Genomic DNA, 19111 nt, shown 5'->3' with positions numbered 1-19111 from the left:
AATTCAGCTCTTGCTGCGAACAGTCTTTGAATAAAATACCATTATTATTATAACTTTCTTGTCACTTCTTCTTCATGTTAATTGCTTTTTTTATAGTTTTATTTACTGAGTGAATTAAAGGGAAGTGAAAAGACGGTTTCACACACACTCTGTGCATGAGTGTAATGCTTTCTGAGCAAAACGGTAAATTAACTCGTCCACTCACCACATAGTCTAGTTTCATTTAGTCTAATCCCATTACGTCTTTCAGCATTTCCTCTAACAACCATTTGGTCCAAGCATCACTTCGTCTAATCACCATTTCGTCCATGACCATTTTGTCCCATAACCAGTTGGTCTAATATCCATTCATCGTCATTCATTTTGCACAATTAAAACTTAGTCCAATTTGACAAATTAAAATGGTATATGGATTAAACGGCTATTTGGACCAATTGGGTATTAGGCGAAATGGTGAGTTGACGCCTTAATTGGCAATTAAGCCATGTGGATAGTGGACGAACTGATGGTGGACCAAATGCAGAAGAGCTGGCCATTGGACTAATTGGCATTAAACGAATTGGAAATAAACCAACAAAACAATTTATTATAACGTCCAGAGACTAGAGAGAGTGTTGTTTCCTCTTCCCTTTGATCCAAGGGGGGGGGGCATCTGATCAGGAAATCACTGAATCAGCGCATGAAAGATGGATATGCCCATGATTGGAAATATAACATTAAATGGGGCCTTTTGCTGAAAGAGAAGCAATCAAACGCAACTCAAAAAATCTTGCGTAACTTGATTTTCAGCCAGGGAAGCACCGGCATTCGGGACTTGCGCTTGATATTTGACTTGCGTTTAACCCTATCTAGACCGGATGGGGGGGGGGCCTCGTAGCCCCCCCCCCCCCCCCTCAACGAGTCGCGCGATATTTTTGCCGCGCAAAATTTTTTGACCGCGCTGCTCGCTGACTCTTTACTTTCAAGTCTTGCGCAACTTTTGAGACCAATTTTGCGTCATCTGGGTTCGCGGTTCTGAAATTACCCAACGTTATGTAAGTGCATGTCAGACCAAATATTGCTCAAAAACGTGATTTCGTGTACAAAGTCAATGTAAATTGTGTTTTGAACCAAAAATCATAAATGTATGATTATTTTTAGTTTTGCTGGCCTAAATGTATGTATTTTATGCTGTTTATGATTTTAGAAGAGTCCCCATAACGAATTTCAATGAAAAAACAATGAAAAACAAAGGGTCCCAAAAAAAGGAAATACATAAGAAATTACAAAAAACAATATAATACATAAGAGATATCACAATTTTTTCATGGACATTTGCTAAGAACATCACAAAGAGTTTCTGTGCCAAAAATTAGAACATTTGGAGCTTTATTTATGGAGTTAGAGGAAAAAGTATGATTTTGCATACTAATTACACATAAATTAGCATAATTACGTAATAACAATTCGCCTAAAATAAATTACTAAACAATTATATGTTAGACAACCTGCGTGCCAATTTTCGGCGCGATCGCGCGGTCGATGGCCGAGATCTCAAGGGGGGCTGGGAGCCCCCCCCCCCCCCGGCCATATGAACTCCCAAAATACCCCGGCCTAGATAGGGTTAAAGCGGCAACTCTTTCTGCAACATGCCCCATCAGGGAATAATCGCACAAAAATACTCTTGTCATTACGGTCATGCCGTTTTGTGGGCTGAAAAATATGTAGTGATGCGTTAATTGGAGCAGATGGTCATCCGTCAATGTGCTTCTCTATGGTACTCATTTACTGTTATTTCCTTTATAGGCTATATTGTTTTATTTATTTATTTATTTATTGTTTCATGTGTGTTCACATCATCCACAATCTCATATATGAAAATACAGTGATACATGTTTATTACATAAAGACAATATTACGTAAAGAAAATATTACATAATCTCTCATTAACAGAGCACACAAAGGTCTTGCAACATAAGCTTGAAGCTTGAGTCATTACAAAACCATTATTTTACGCTAACCAGAAAAAAAAAAAAAAACTGATGAAAGGGTATAGATGAATACAGGTACATGTATATACAATATTTACAAAGAAGTATACAGAGAAGATGACACAAGAATAGAAAGGAGGGTACCCCAATTTATATAAGAATATATGCATAATTTGTCAAGCAAATACAACGACATGAACTATCTTCGAAGAAAACATTATATGCCTACATTTTCATCATAGTTTCGAGATGAGCATGCTCTTAACTGCCTTCTTAAAGGAATATGTTTTACGTGAATTGCGAATACTTTGCGGTAAGGAATTCCAAATATCTGGACCATTATGCCTTATCGACTTATGGGCTAATGCGGTGAGAGGATTGTTTAAGTGTATATTAGATGCCTGTCTTGTGTAGTGTGAGTGAACTGCACTATTCGTTTGAAACATAGAAGTAAAAGAGACCGGCAGGAGTCCTGCGTTATATCGAAACATGAATATGGCATTTTGAAGAAAATGTATGTCGTCAACTTTCAAACACTTTAGTTTTACAAACAGAGGATTTGTGTGGTCTCTAAAACCAGATCGAGTACATATTCGAATAGCTTTCTTTTGCAGAAGAATATTATTTGTCAAACCCTTAGCTGTTGCCAACAGAATATTGCAGTATGAAATGTAAGGTAAAACAAGAGTATTGTATAGCATCAATAATATATTGGTGGCAACGTAATATCTAAATTTGTACAACACACCGATATTTTGAGAGATTGGTGCACTGATGTGATTCACTTGGTCTTTCCAATTAAGTTTTTCATTGATATATACACCAAGGAACTTCGTACATGCTTTTCTTTCAATTGGGGTGCCGTTTAAGTAAATATTTATTGAATGCTTATCATTAGATTTCCTACCACTAAAATGAATGAAATTCGTTTTCATAACGTTGAGAGAGAGTATATTACTTCTAAACCAAGAATACAACTTTGGCAGTTCAGAGTTAATTGTACGTTCAAGACTTTTGATTTCACGATGAGATAAGAACACACTTGTATCATCCGCAAATAAAGTATACTTAAAAAGATTAGAAACATCACAAATATCATTGATATATACAAGGAATAACAAAGGGCCTAAGATGGATCCTTGCGGAACGCCACATCTCAGAGACAAGATATCTGACTTAAATGAGTTACAGTAGGTAAATTGTTTTCTCATAGCTAGATAACTTGTAAACCATTTTAAAGCTACACCCCTGACTCCATAGTGTTCCAATTTTGAGAGAAGGATTGTGTGGTCTAGTGTGTCAAAAGCCTTACTAAGATCCATGAAAACACCAATCACATTTTCACCAGCTGCAAGAGCACTGGAAACATGATCATAAAATTTTAACAAGGCAAGATCAGTAGAATGTGACTGCCGAAATCCATATTGTTCAGGATTTAACCTGAAACATTTGGTTTCCTATTATCTAAAAGAGTGATAAAACAAGAAAATGGCGGAAAATTATATCACATATTCCAATAATCCATCTTAGAAACAAAAGAGAGAGAGGGGATAAAGAATGGGAAAAGGATTTATTGATTCGTTCTATACACACCTTGGGAAATTCTCAATGTCAATTAAAATTGAAAATAAACACAACGTAAACCACAATATGCATGTCACAAAGTGAACATGCAGGAATTTAATCTTAGAAGCATCTTAATTAATGGGAATGAGAATATTAGTATTCTCAGCAATCCTAGCAATCCAAGTTAACCCCAAGAAAACAATAGGATCTCAGGCTAGAATGCTTTGGTGGAATAAGAGAGGTGTGTTATACCTTGGTCACATTTGCTCTACGGTAGCCGTACGGCAGGTCGAAAACAGCCGTTTAATTAATTTTGATTCAAACCACCTATATGTCACGGACGTCATTTTTACCTTTCTCGACATATACATCATTGGGTTTATAGTACGGCCCAACCTCCCACACCTCGACTGTTGGGGCAAAAAGTACATCCTTTATAAAACATTTTATACCCTCGCAAATTTGACCCTAAGCACGTAGCTTTCCTTGCGAAATAGATACCCTTTTTTCATTATTTTAGTGTTTTTGGAACTTTTATTACGTACGTAATCATGGTAATGTGCCCTATCTTGAAAAAGACATCATTTTTACGTGTCTTGTGGGTCGCGAATGCTATCCACTCGTCAATGTAAGTGCCCCCCCCCCCCCCGGAGGGGAGGGACACTGGTCGTGACCGTGACAGGACCTGTGTGTTTGGTGCGTTGAGGAGGAGTTGAGATGTGCAGCAACTTATTTTTGTGGTTGGCATCGAAGTAAATCCGAGCAAGACAGGTCAGGAAGAAGGCTCTTCTTTAATAGCTCCACATCATGGCTCTGACACCAGTAAGTTATTTTAGTAATATCTCTCCTAAACTCATCCATATTTGTTATATAATGTAGGCCTATAACACTCAAAATTACGGCGTGGCATCCGGACTAAACTCTTTGCTTATATAGAGAACTGGAATTATTAATTTGATTAGCTTATTTGATCGTTTGTATTTCATATTTTTGATATACATGTATATCGTTATATCCTTTTGCCATAAAGAAGTTAAAGAGACTAAATTGCTTCAATAATAATAATAAAATATATTATTATTATTTATTTTGGCAATGAAAAGTATAAGAAATTGGTACATTGTAGTACAACACATAATAAACATACTAGGGCAATTCCATAAAATATATGTACGTCCGACCCCCTATTTGTGGGACCTTCAGTTATGAAACTTTCTGTCTCTGATTTCTGGTTCTTTTGAAAGTCTGTAATGCTCCCAAATGACCATGACTTGGTCAGTTTATGAAGTGAAGTAATACTTGAAAAAATGGGGGTCGGACGTACAAAAAAAGTTGATTATTTTATGGAATTACCCATAACAGAGTATAGATTGAGCACCCACTGGACTGCCAGGGTCAAATAAAGTTAACTGAATTACTATAGTCAATTAGACCATTTGACCCTATCCAGTAGGTGCTTACATAAAACAGAAGCAGATACACAGAAAAAAACTGTGGTGTTAACCGGTGTACATAGAGTACATAGAGGACCACACCAGATATTTTACACCGGTGTTAAATTGGTGGTGTTATTAAAACAACTTTTGTTGTTACATTTACACTATTTAGTGCTATGTTTAATCTCTAGGGTGTAATTTTAACACCTCAGGGTGTGGTCCTCTGTGAACACCAATTGGAGTCAGTTTTAACACCGCAGTTTTTACAGTGTAGAGAGAGGGGGGTGCATATATGAGAGGGTGTTATACTTACTACTTTGTCAAGAATATTTTTGTCATGCAATAAACATAAAGGGAGCACCTATATCCGGGGGGGGGTCACTCTTGACATGGCCTGCTACGCACCTGCGTCCAGAAAAAAAAGCGTCAAAAGTTTCCTATTTCACATGGATTCCATTTGTTCAAGTTTTGATGATATTGGTAAAACGAACGGTAGATCTAAGTGATGCATCAGTCAGTCAAGGCAAGCAACATTTTCAATTGTATTCATTAATTTAGGCTAAAAGATGGCTATTCAAAGTGGATAAGAGAGGTGTCTATGTTGGCCTTACTTTCAGTCTCAATAATTAACTTCAAAAAATTGAATTTATATACCAATTATACTTCAATTTAACATCAGTCATCAGTATGGTATCAAATTAATCGATTTCGATGTTTACGCCACTTAGGGTGGCTTTTCTCATCATGTGTTACGCCATTTAGGGTTGCAAATTCAGTTAATGTAGTTCTGAGGTTGTCGGACACGGGTGGGTAGCAGTCCATGTGGAGTGACCCCCCCCCCCCCCGGGGGACCTATTGCTTTAACGGACAACAAATGTTTTGAATTTAAATTGATGTGATCTAGTTATATTGGTCAGTGCATTTATTATTATAGTCAATGAATGTCATTTTTCTGATTCAGCTCGAATATTTCAGTAATTTTCCTATTAAAAAAGCAGTCATGAAAAGATTATATGTGTATGTATATTTAGAATAATGACATCGCAACTGCCCGTAGGCTGTATATGTATATTGTTTTTTAGCGGTCAGGCACAAGGGTGAAAATCTTTTAACAGTCCATATACTAGTAGTTGAACATTCTCGTTTCCTTTTTCTTTTGAGTTTATCTTCATCATAAAGCGCATGTGATTTACACTGTTAAAAATGATTAAAACAACGCTGTTTAAAATCTGAAATGACAATAACTTAAGCATGGTTGTTTAAGAATTTAAACACTTGATTGAACTGTTTAAAAAACCACTGCGCGATTCACATAGTAAACAGCGTAGTTTAAATAATTTTTAAAGTGTATTTGAGATTGTGACTAAATCAGAGTTATTAATTAGCTCAATTTTATTTTGATAGTTGATATTGCAATATTCCGCTTTTGTTTTAGATACCAAAGTGGGTTTTTTTTTCACAAATAAAATTGGAAGCTTAGTTACCTGAATTCGTACAATTTTTACTATGTTGGATCATGTCAGACCCCGGATATAGATTGTCATTTGAATAAGAGATATGAACATGCATGTATATTATATTTACACAAATTAAGAAGAATATATTGCTTGAATTGTCAGTAAGTGCGAATCAATAATATCATACTGATGCTGAATATGTAAATAAAAAAAATTTATTAATCATAATTTCATGATGTGATCAATGCATTCGATTTACTAATAAAATCCTTATGTTTATAGCATCGATCACCCTCTCCAGACATTGCAAAACAGAGCAGGGGCCGCGGAACCGGGGCCGGGGGCTTAAGCCCCCCCCCCACACACATTTTTTCCAAAACCGTGTACAGAAACGTAAAAATGACCATAATTATGATTGTGATTTTTAGCATGGTCAGCCCCCCCCCCCCCTGCCCCCCACTTTGAAAACCGTTCCGCTGCCCATGCCGAGTGCATAGATCTAACAATTCAAACTTCACTATATGAACCACATAATGTGTCCCCGTCGCCCCCCCCCCCCCCCTTCCCCTCCCCGAAGTAGGGTATAGGCCCACAGTGCACATGTACCGGTCGTTCGTTCCGCGGACCGGCCGGCCGCGCCACGGCCCCAAAAATCATTATCACGTGATCCATGTTTATAAAGCTACTCACACACAGCACAGGAAGAAACTCATTGCAATCATGAAGAAATTTGTTGTATTAGGTGCAACGGGAGGCACGGGGTTGTCCCTGATAAGGCAAGCATTAGATGGGGGACATGAAGTAACAGCTATTGTCAGAAATACAGCGAAACTCGAAGATATTCAGCACGAGAACTTCAAGGTTAGTACAGCCCTGATTAGCGAAAGCGCACATTGAGAGTGCCCGGAGCTTTCCCGGTCGGTACGCCTGGGACCTCGCTCATCATTTTGTGTTGTTGGTGCCTAGCCCTAGTCCTAGACCAAAACTTTTGGTCTAGGGCTAGGCACCAACAACATTTGGCAAAAGCTTCGGCTCTGTTATGTTGGTTGTTCCGCTGAACTCCGTTGGCTCCACTCACCAAATACAGAGACCGAAGTTGTAGCTCAATCTGTACAGGGTCAGGGACTCAATGGCCATATGTTTGTTTTATATTATAAGCCTAGTGTGTTTGATTCCTCGTTCTGTAGCCACGTAGGTCGTAGCCACTCATTCAACTTTCAAGGAACAAGGGGCCTGTCATGCCTGTTGCATGAAATGGTCTTTCGTAGAACCGTTCTACGTAAGAACGAGATATCGCTCAACTGTTTCACAAAGCCGATTTGGGCGATACGAAGAATGGTCCTTGGAAAGACACCTCCAGACATGTCCTACGTAGGCATGATCTTCTTTGCACACCGCCCGCCACCGTCGGCATTGAGAGAAAATGCGTTTACGGCAAGCCACACTGACATATCACCTTTAAACATTTTTTTAGGGGGTTGATGATGCATTTTATCTGGAATGGCGCCAAGTTATTCTTTGTGTGGGGGCTAGTTGTCATCAATTTCAGGTCGACAAGACGACCAAAAACGGATGTAATTTTAACTTCTCCGGGGGTAATGTAGGCCCAAATATATATTTTTAAAATATATTTTCTTTTATTCTCCCTCCGTCCTATCCCCACCCCTTTTCCATTAAAAAAGAAAATAAACTTGAACTATCGAAAAGGGCGGCACTGCACTATCTCTCTGACCACTCATGCTTTCTCATTGTAGACAATTAAACAACATGAAAACAATTTTGTTTTAAGAAACTATGTACGAAAAAAAAACGTATTTATAACGTTCAGCAAAAAAAGAACAATACAAAACTAAGATGTTAAACATGCTAAATCATTTATTTATTTCTATTTCATTTTCATTATGATTATAATTTTTTATGAGATTAATTTTAATCAATGAAAATTAATTCTTTGATTTGGGATACAGTGATACAAACAAAAATCGGCAGTAAAAAAAGGTAATTGAATTTAAGATACAGATTAGACTTATAGCTTACGAATCCATCACAATAATTACAAATGGAGATAAGTTCATCAAAGAAAAGATTATGAAAAGTCCATGCGAATAGGCGCATATTTCAAATCATAGGGTAAGCCCCTTTTGGCTCCTATGTCATGTTAAAAGAATTGAATGTTGAACATATATATTTTGTATATTCTTAAATATTATACCAGTAAACTTCCATGAATTAAGTGATCAACTTTAAATATGACCAATGTTTATGATCGTTGTAATTTTTAAGCATTATTTCTGTATTTTTCCATTGCGGATTGCACAAGTTCTCATTCTATCCAAGAATGATAAGGAACTGGAACAACCTACCCAGCTCAGCTGTCACCACCAAAGGAATGGAATGTCCAGTTTCAAGGAGGCCGCTCCCCTGCCATCAGAATGATGCAGCCCCCTGTTGGATCCTATATGATATAAAGTCAAAAGCTTGGTTTTTACTTGCAATCAGCTTATCAGCATAGCATGTTTTACTGTACAAATACAAAGTTGCTATGTCTATCCATCACCATTTTTACACTTTATAATGCTCCTTCCAGTGGCTCACTTTATTCATCATCCCATTATAGCTTCTGTATGAGCTGCCAAAGGGATTACTACATCAAGTATTCCCACATGGTTTCTTTGTCTTTTGATAGGCTGTTAAAGGGGATGTCTTCTCTGCAGAGAGTCTCCAACCCAACTTTGAGGGATGCGATGCGGTGTTCTCCTGCTTAGGATCACCCTCTCTCATCTACAGTACCACCGTCTATTCTGCTCCTATGAGGGCCATCGTCACGGCAATGAGAGGCGCGCAGGTCAAACGACTCCTTTTGATGTCATCTTGGTATGTCAAAAGTGAGTGGTCATGATTCATCTGTATCGTTGCATGGTCAAAAGATAAGAGGGAGACAGGGGGAAGAGGAGAGGGATAGCTGTGCATACAGTAGGCCAATCTCAACTCTAGTTTTCAAATAACCCCCTCCTCCATTTTCCTGATTGAATATTCAATTTCCATCGGGACATTCTTCAAACTATTATTGGTGATAAAGATGGATTTAGCAGGGGCTTTCATGGGTTCCATTAACTTCCGTCCTGAAATAACAAGCTAAAAACAACTGTGAACTATTCGTGCAAAATAGTAGCGTACTATTGATCACCTATAATTGTTTCTTTCTTATTACTAAAGAACAAAGTACCTACCTACAATGAATTGTATTTATAACTGTTTTGATGCCTTGATTATGAAGCAAATTGGCTTTTTAACCATTGGAGGATTGCAACAATAATAGAGTACCAAAGTGTGACATCACTGTCATGGCAACGAACCGGCTGTTTCTAAACAGAGTCACAGCCCAAGATCGTTTCCGTTTATAAACATTTGTATTTGCAAAAATTACCATCATTCTTAGGATGCAAGCGATGAAATTCCATTAGCAGCCATTTTCTCCTATGAGAAACACGCTCTGAGTTCATTTGTTTAGAACCAGGCCGTCATGACACCATGGCAACTGACGTCATCGCTCCGGTATTCTAAAATAAAAATCTTTAAGCACTTAGATATCATAAACATCTCATAAATAACAGGATTATTAGAGTTTAAGTAAACATATTGTTAATCATTTGTCATGACATTCTTGATATTTGGACAGTAGTATATTTCTTTCAGTATTCATATCAAAAGCTATTTTCTTCTGGTAGACAAATCATTAGGTATGCCTGGCCTCTGTCATGTTGAGTATTTTACATATGCGTTATACTTTCATTTTTTTTTTCAAATTGTTTTTTCCAGTTGATCCTAATGATGACCCAGGTTTTGTAGCTCGATGGGTCATCCGACCAGTTCTGAGTAAACCGCTAGCTGATGTAGTTATCATGGAAAAGTTTCTGGACGACGAGTGTCAGGACATCAACTACACAATAGTCAGACCACCACAACTCATCGATGGGCCTTGTTCGGGTAGGCCTACTTTTGATTCCATTTAATAATAATAATGATACTCAATATTTATAAAGCACTTTTCCCACATGGCCCAAAGCACTTACCAACAAAAAGATCAGAATTACATATAAAATGAAGGCAGTTGCCTAGAAAAAAAGTGTTAAGGGACTTCTTAAATGACTCAAGTGTTGGGGATTGTCTTAATGGAGAGGGAGTTTGTTCCATTCCATTGAGGATGAAATGTTGAATTTTCTATCTCCGATCTGTTTTCTTTTAGTTGGATACAGTATGTTAATTTAAGTGGGTCTTAGAGGATCCAGTTCTTCTACCTGGGAAATATTTCTGAACAATTAGACAAGTATTTTTTTTTAAAATCCATAATTTATTGTTCGAAATAGACATGAAATGAAATACTCCGAAAATTTGCTTTGCCCAATTGATCGTGGGCCCGGCAGGCGGCAGCCACTGTGCAGCGCCAGATCGACGAGGCTCTATCCCTTTCACTGTTGAACGCCAAACAGGGTAGCAGCAACTACCATCTTTTAACGTCTTTTGGTCTGACACGCCTGGGTTTTAACCCCCAACCTCCCGGTTGTGAGACGGATGCTCTACCAAATGAGCCATCACACCGGATGTCATGGGGCTAGGTTATAGAGCGATTTGTATACAAAAAGAAGTAACTATTTACAGTATCCAATGTATGTTTCAAATATATTTTCCAACATTGCATTTTGACACTCACATTCAAACAACAATAGGATGAGTAAAATGAGCATTCGGAAGTAAATCTTTCTTCCCTGGGAAGACTTAGAGCCATTGGTCCTCTAGCTTCTCACAGGTGACATGACATTTACTCCTGTGGCATTTTATTTGGTCTTATGGCATATGGTTAGAGTTAGGATTGTAAGAGTTTTGGATCAGAATAATAATATGTCCATTTATATAGCGCAGTTACTATGTGCATATACTCAACTGCGCTTTGATACTTGTTATCATATTATTACCCCGGCTGTAGCTGAGCCGCCATATTAATAGGCGCTAAAGCATTCAAGGAATAAATCCTACCAGGTACCCATTCACCTCACCTGGGTCGAGTGCAGCACAATGTGGATAAATTTCTTGCTGAAGGAAATTACGCCATGGCTGGGATTCGAACCCACGATAATGTTTTGAAATAATATGAAGATAAAAAAGTTCTACAGTACATGTATATTCAAATATTAGGGTTTATTTAGTGTTAGTCATATTTTATATTTAGCTTAACGTGCAGATTTTCCATTGGAGCAATTTTTGCCGAAGTGAATGTCATGGAACCTTTCACATTAGATTGGTTCATGCACTGTAATCACACAACATAGAATTTTTGTGCAATAGTTTCATGGGCATTTGGTAACATCAGGTTATTCAAGAACTCAATAATGTACAAAAGCATGCCTGTGGTCCATTACATCTATCAGAATGGGTTACATTTCTAGCTTAGGAATGTGCTCTAATCTGGAATTTCTCTTGAGAGAAACAGGGAGAGTATCAAATGGGTCGTTAGAATTTTCAGAAGAAAGAGATAATCATAAAGAGGAATAGAAATGAAATGAGATTACAGATGTGTCTTTCGCAAATTCATGAATTTAAGAATTTTACTGTTTATAACTTTCTTTTTTAATGATCACAGGGAAGGGGATTAAAGTTGATATTGGTCGCCAGTTCTGTGATGCTCCGGCGAAGATGCCCAGATCAGATGTAGCAAAGTTCATGCTAGAGAACGTAAATACCGAAGATCACTTCAAGAAAGGTGTCGCCATCGGACTCCAGAGTTAACTTTTTCATTGTGAAATACAGTAGCCGTATTCTTAACTGGGGTTTAGATTAAACCCTGGTTTAAAGTTGTGGTTTAACTATGGAGAGCTAATTGGGGCACAAATCCCTAACAGCACACATCCAATTTATCAACTCATGTGACACCCAAATTGTCTTTCTGGGAATGATAACTGGACTATTTTGAATAATTTTTCTTCATTATGAAAGCAAAAGGAAACAAAATAGTAAACACAAGAAATACTGGTTTACAATATTAACAGGATTTTTAAATTTTGGGCTCCCAAAATATATGCAGAGTTAAACCTGACTTCAGAATGCGGGCTAGTATATTAAATGCCGATTTTTTTTTAAGTACAGCTAAACGGGGCTTTATCACTATGGTCTTACTACTACTACTTGAAGTAGGTTCATGGTATCACAAAGCTCTTCATATGTTACGCACAACTTTATCCACTGTTGTGACCCTTCTTGTGCTAAAGGGTATATCCCTACATTTAAGTAGCTGATTTAATAGAACATGAGAACATGTTCCAGTTGTGCATGTATAGTCATGCATAACTTTACAAGCTGGTTGGTGAAGCATCACTCTGGTTGTTGGGTGTTCTTTGAAGTGGTGACGGGCCCATTTCATGAAATTTGTTATTATAATGAATTTGCAATAACACCTGAAATCCTTCAATCTAATTGGCTGATAGTACATTTGTAATAGTAAGTGCACATTTGTCAGTTTAAAAGTCTTTGTGAAACGAGACCTAGGGCCCTGTTGCATAAAACTATTGGCCTGGTTCCTAACTTTTAGAATCCTGCCAATAATACATTGACTTCAATGGGCTAATTATGTATTCATGAGGTCATATCTCTGGCCCCCATGGACCAATTCCCACCAAATTTTGGTAGTGGAGGTATTTCATCATGCTCTACAAAAATATGGTATCAAAAATGCTGAAATGCAAAAAAGAAAAGTTTTTTGTGACATCATCAATTCGGTACTCTATTGTACTCCATGAATATTACTGTAGCTATTTGTGCTAGATCATAAGATATTTCAGATTTTCAGGGATTGTTTTTTCCCATGGGTCCAATGAAGAAAGAGTTGTGATCAAAGTCAAATGCAAGTCCAAAAATCAAACACAAATTCATTTTTCACTAATGAAATATGCTGATGATATTTTGTTATTTGTGTTAAAGCATAACTCGTTCATTAAGTTCTATGGAAAAAATGAAATGGACCTGCTTTAAACTAGCTCTCTTTATTTTTTGTACATTATGCTAATGTCAATCTAAAAGCAAAGAGTGGAATATATATATTTATATTTATATATGTTTTTACTAAATAGTGATGATAGGGATCCTAATGAAATGATTGGCTGAGATCTACAATATTACCTGTCATTCATTTTTAGTTAACAGGAATATTTGTTCAATGATTGGTACTATTCATACAATTATATGAAATTTCTGGATAACTGAAGTATACATTCCCATCACAAATGATATCTTCTCCAACTTTCAACCAAAATATTCCTCATTTTTGTCAGGGTATAAGGAGTAGGTTGATTAGTCTACTTTTTTACAAATCTGTTTTTTCTCACCTGCATAGCAGAATGAGACTATAGGTGCTGCTTTTCCGATGGCTGCGACGGAGGCTTCAACACCAAATTCTTAACCAAAGGTTAAGCTTTTGAAATGACAGCATAACTTAGAAAGTATATGGACCTAGTTCATGAAACTTGGCCATAAGGTTAATCAAGTATTACTGAACATCCTGCCTGAGTTTCAGGTCACATGTCCAAGGTCAACGGAAATTTAGGGTCAATGAACTTTGGCCAAATTGGGCGTACCAGTATCTGTTGAATTACCATCATAACTTTAAAAGATTATGGATCTGATTCATGAAACTTGGACATAAAGAGTAATCAAGTATCACTGAACATCCTGTGCGAATTTCAGGTAACATGACAAAGGTCATTGAACTTTAGCCATAATGGGGGTATCTGTTGAAGTAACACCATAACTTTGAAAGATTATGGATTTGATTTATGAAACTGGGACATAAGAGTAATCAAGTAATACTGAATATCCTGTGCGATTTTCAGGTCACATGATCAAGGTGAAAGGTCATGTAAGGTCAATGAAATTTGGCTAGGTTAGGGGTATCTGTTGAATTACCATGATATCTCTGTAAGAGTATTGGTCTTGTTCATAAAATGTGGACATTAGAGTAACCAAGTAACACTGAACATCATGTGCGAGTTTCAGTCATATGACCAAGGTCATAGGTCAATGGACTTTGGCCATGTCGGGGGTATTTGTTGAATTACCATCATAACTCTGTAAGTGTATTGGTCTATTTCATAAAACTGGACATAAGAGTCATCAAGTATCACTGAACATCTCATGCGAGTTTTAGGTCACATGACCAAAGTCAAAGGTCATTTAAGGTCATTGAACTGGCCATTTTAGAGATAATTATTAGATTGCTGTCATAACTTTTAAAGTTTATAGATATGGTGTATAAAATATGGATATAGGGGTAATTAAGTATCACTTAACATCCTGTGCGAGTTTCAGGTCACATGATCAAGGTCAAAGGTCATGTAAGGTCAATGAACTTGGCCAAGTTAGGGGTATTTGTTGAATTATCATCATAACTTTCAAAGTTGATAGATATAGTGCATAAATTATGGATATAGGGGTAATAAAGTATCACTGACAAGTTTTCGGTCACATGATCAAGGTCAAATGTCAATGAATATAGTATTGTATCATTTTATGAATTTTTTTTGTGAATATTTTATAGTAGTTTTCAAAGTCAGCACTGCTGCTATATTGAATCGTGTGAAGCAGGTGAGACAGCCAGAGGCGTTCTACTTGTTTGTCATTATAAATAATATGCCATTAAAATTTTCTTTTAGTTTCAGTCATTCATTAAGCTGTCAATCGGTTCTGCTCTCCCTTTTCAAATGCAATTATTATTTTTTTTTTACAACTTGCGTACATGTGCTGTCTGAAATGAATCATTATGCATTACTTTTTTTGTGAAATATAGTTTAAGTAGTTTTAAACAGATGTTAAAAGATGTTTAATGGTCCAAAACTATGTTTCCTACCTTACATGTCATTGTTACAGTGAAAGACTGAATAATTTTGTCAAGAATTTGTTTCACATATATGCAGGTCTACAAGATGTGAAATATTGTGCATTGTAGTTTTTGTAAAAAATACATGTTTTTAAATTGTTTATATGTTACTTTCCTAACTACGTCAATTGGTTGGACTTTAGCATGTTAGTTTTAGTCTGAAACACTTAAAGTGTTTTTTTTTAAGAGTTTTATAGTACTGTTAAGAAATATATTCACATTCATTTGATTATTTTGTAGAAATTCAATATGTTTAAATTTAAGTCAGCTTTAAGTATATGTAGGTTTGGAGTTGTTGCTTTAAGTCCATTTGATTGTTGCAGCGGAAAACTAAAATTTTATTCTAAAGCCTTATAAAGCTTTAGTGAATTTAAAATTGATTTTGCTTAAATTCATGGTCAAATAGAATGAAAAATATAATGAAACATTTTGGAACATTATGTGAAAATTGAAATCAGAAAGAGCAAAGAGTCATGTCTCCAACTTATTTCCTCATATGGCTTTGGTATGGAATCACTAAATCCTGAAGTGGGACAACATTTAAACATTCTAAATCATGAAGTGGGACAACATTTTTTTTTATGATATTATGGTATTTATTTATTTCTATTTGAAGGTATTTATGAAAAATATATCACTGAGAGCAGACTTAATACGATGTAACAGAAACAGTTGAATTCCAGTTTTCACACAGAATTAATCAATAAGAATACATTATTTAGTTAAAAACTTTACTCATGCTTTGAAAGTATTTTGGTACCATTATGGAATATCAATTATTGTATTTTTGTATACATGCCATTATCATGCCATTCAATTTGATATGAAATAGTTCAGATCCATGGCTGACCTTTAGAATTATTTATAGGACAGTATTTTTAAAAGTATCAGATTCATGTAATGAAACTTTGTAAAACATTATTACAGACTACATAAATTAAAAATCAAATAATGTTACCCAGTGTAATCATCTAATTGCAGAATTTCAGTGGTATGATACTATACCGCAGCAGCACCCACATCAGAGGCCACAGAAGCGGGGAGGGGGGGGGCACACTTTTTTCCAAAACCGTGTACAAAATCGTAAAATGACCATATGATTGTGATTTTTTGCATGGTCAGCCCCCCCCCTTCCACGGCCCCTGCACACTGCACCCACTTTATCAATGAAGAAATATGTACCTTTTTTATGAGGCAGCTGTCATCATCAAGCCTAATCTCTCTTGATGGTGGTCTCCTGCATTCCTTTAAATTATGATTTGATTGAATGAATAATTCATCCAATTGATATTTATTACTGCTTATAATTATTCATATTTTGTTATATATTACCTTTGTATATTATATAATACTAATATATCTTTGATACTGGTGTGAATGCAGAAATAATATCAAATCAAGTCGAATATATGGTAATGGTACACTGAACAGCCTTTCTGCCCCCACCCTCCATTCCTTCCAACAGTTTTCTGATTTCCTAAATGCTAGAAAAAGGAAGGTCAGATGAAATACTTGGAGTTTGGTATTAAAAAAAAATCTTAACATGATTGTTGATGCATGTCGCTACAATAACGTTATACCATTTGATAATCATCATATATTATCTTTATTTCCTGTTTACAAGATTATTTTTCTCATAAACTGTTGGAAATACATTATGACAAGCGAGTCGTTCTCAAACAAAAACCAACTCTTGTTTTGATTAAATTTTTATCAGTATGTATTGATAGTATTTCAGAACGGATCTAAAGGGGAGGGTGAAAGTTGGGACAGAGATGGTGTGTAAATTTATTAGGAAAGTCTAGACAAAACAGGGTCACTATTTATCGCTGCAAAAGGGGTAATAAATAATGATAATAATAATAAAATGGCAAAGTTACAACGGTTTTAAGTCCTATATGTAACGGGCCCCTGGTCAATTATTATACATGTAATTAATATCATATACTGTATTTTATTCTTGTCTTGTCAGATTGTCAAATAGTCTTGTATATTTAAGGTGGCAGACTTTTCAACGTAAAGTAGAGATATACTAAATATTTACAGAACGCATCAGTTTCCTCGTGTGTTGTTTGTGTTTTGAATTTTATAATTATTACTAGTATTTGAAAAGAGATAATTTTGATTTGCATATTATTAATATTCTGTTATTTCTCACAAAAGAACTCATGCAAAAGAGTGATCAATTTTGTTATTCTTTTGTACTATTGAATTAGTCGGACAGAAAATTACATGTCTGCTTTCACTCCAAACATGGTGATCAATGAAGATGGGAAAGCTGGGGGAGATGTCCCCCGCCAGAGATCGCTAGAATGTTAAAGGACAAGTACACCCCAACAAACAGTTTATTTGAATAAAATGAGAAAAATAAAAGGATGACAATGAAAATTTCATCAAAATCGGATGTAAAATAAGAATGTTATGATATTTTAAAGTTTTGCTTAATTTTACAAAACAGTTACATGCACATCCTGGTCAGCACGCAAATGAGGAGACTGATAACATCCACTCACTATTTCTCTTGTATTTTATTATATGAAATACAAAATATTCTAATTATCTCCTCATTGTCAAGTGAAACAATGATTAGTTCCTTCCTGAACATGTGGAATTTGCATTGTTTAATACTATATTATTCTGTCAAGTTGGTCCCTATTGTCAAATTCGTAAAAAATGAAATATTGTATCATTCAAACAATAAGAAACTAAATAAATTGTGAGTGAGGGACATCCTCGACTGTCTCATTTGCATGTCACTTAGTTGTGCATATCACTGTTTTGTGAAAAATAAACGAAACTCTACAATTTAACTTTCTTATTTTACATCCGATTTTGATAAAATTTTCAGCGGTATGCTAGTTTGATTTTTCTCTATTATTCAAATCAAGATTTTTCTGTTGTGGACTTGCCCCTTAAGTTTCTCTCTTGAAATTGAGAATTTTTCTCGCTGGTTCTCTACATTCACTCACTTTTATGATATATTTGGAATACCTGGAGAGGGTAACAATACATAGCCCTTTCCTTATTGCCAGTTGTATCCCCCTTATTGTGAAATGAAACAGAAGAAATAATATACATATTCTTTTTTTCACTCGGTCGTTTCGCTCCAATTGAACATTTGAAACTAACTGATCCCCAGGCCTGGAGAAAGAGACTGACTGATGTTGCAGATCCCTGTGTTGCTCACGCTAGTCCAATTTCCTTACATTGACAAGTTGAAATAAACCATGGACCTATTGGTCCATGAATAAACCAATGTCACAAATTTAAAGCCCCTGAAGACCCCCCCCTAAAAAAATAGTCTGGACCCCGATTGGACCTAAGCCATGTAAGCGCTTTGTTCCTTTTGTAGATTGTCTGTTTTTTGCCTGAAATGTATTGGCTTCAAAAGAAGTATGAATGGTGAACATACATTCTGTAAATTCCATCTTAACGTTCTCATCTACCAAATCTTGGTTGAGCGGTTTTTAAGAAAGACTTTCGGATTTGTTTTGAGAGAAGAAGCAAGGGCGCGTAGAGGTGAATCTGTTATCATGTGACTGACCATCAAGAAAAGCTTAGGCCAGGCATGATTGGACAGGGATTGCGTACGTGTGAGTTCAGCCATTTTAGTTTCGTTAATGAAGTTTATTACTGTTTAATTACTTCACTGTTCAAGGCCTCCGGAGAGCATCACCAATATGACCAATGTCAGTGAGGGATAAATATTTGGTCAAGACTGCACTCTCTTCAACTGTTCAAGGCTGTAAGTTGCAGAAT

At 36.1% G+C, this 19111-nt stretch overlaps 1 protein-coding gene across 1 annotated transcript; it reads left to right on the top strand.

Annotated features, from left to right (window-relative positions):
* The first annotated feature begins 7065 nt into the window (after positions 1 to 7065).
* LOC121413670 lies at positions 7066 to 13093 on the top strand. Its single transcript, XM_041606588.1, has 4 exons — positions 7066 to 7290; positions 9116 to 9314; positions 10249 to 10416; positions 12068 to 13093. The coding sequence occupies exons 1-4, from the start codon at positions 7150 to 7152 to the stop codon at positions 12211 to 12213; spliced, it is 654 nt and encodes a 217-aa protein (XP_041462522.1). The 5' UTR covers positions 7066 to 7149; the 3' UTR covers positions 12214 to 13093.
* Positions 13094 to 19111: the final 6018 nt, after the last annotated feature.

Source organism: Lytechinus variegatus, chromosome 4, assembly GCF_018143015.1.
Source record: "Lytechinus variegatus isolate NC3 chromosome 4, Lvar_3.0, whole genome shotgun sequence".
In the NCBI taxonomy this organism is placed as follows: Eukaryota; Metazoa; Echinodermata; class Echinoidea; order Temnopleuroida; family Toxopneustidae; genus Lytechinus; species Lytechinus variegatus.
Note: the sequence above shows the minus strand (reverse complement) of the source record. Positions and strands in the feature narration are given on the sequence as shown.

Bases quoted from the DNA above. Each gene is read 5' to 3' on its own strand.
- LOC121413670 (XM_041606588.1), top strand. From the start codon at position 7,150: ATGAAGAAATTTGTTGTATTAGGTGCAACGGGAGGCACGGGGTTGTCC. The intron at 7,291-9,115 runs GTTAGTACAGCC...GTCTTTTGATAG, and splicing joins TTCAGCACGAGAACTTCAAG to GCTGTTAAAGGGGATGTCTT. The intron at 10,417-12,067 runs GTAGGCCTACTT...TAATGATCACAG, and splicing joins CATCGATGGGCCTTGTTCGG to GGAAGGGGATTAAAGTTGAT.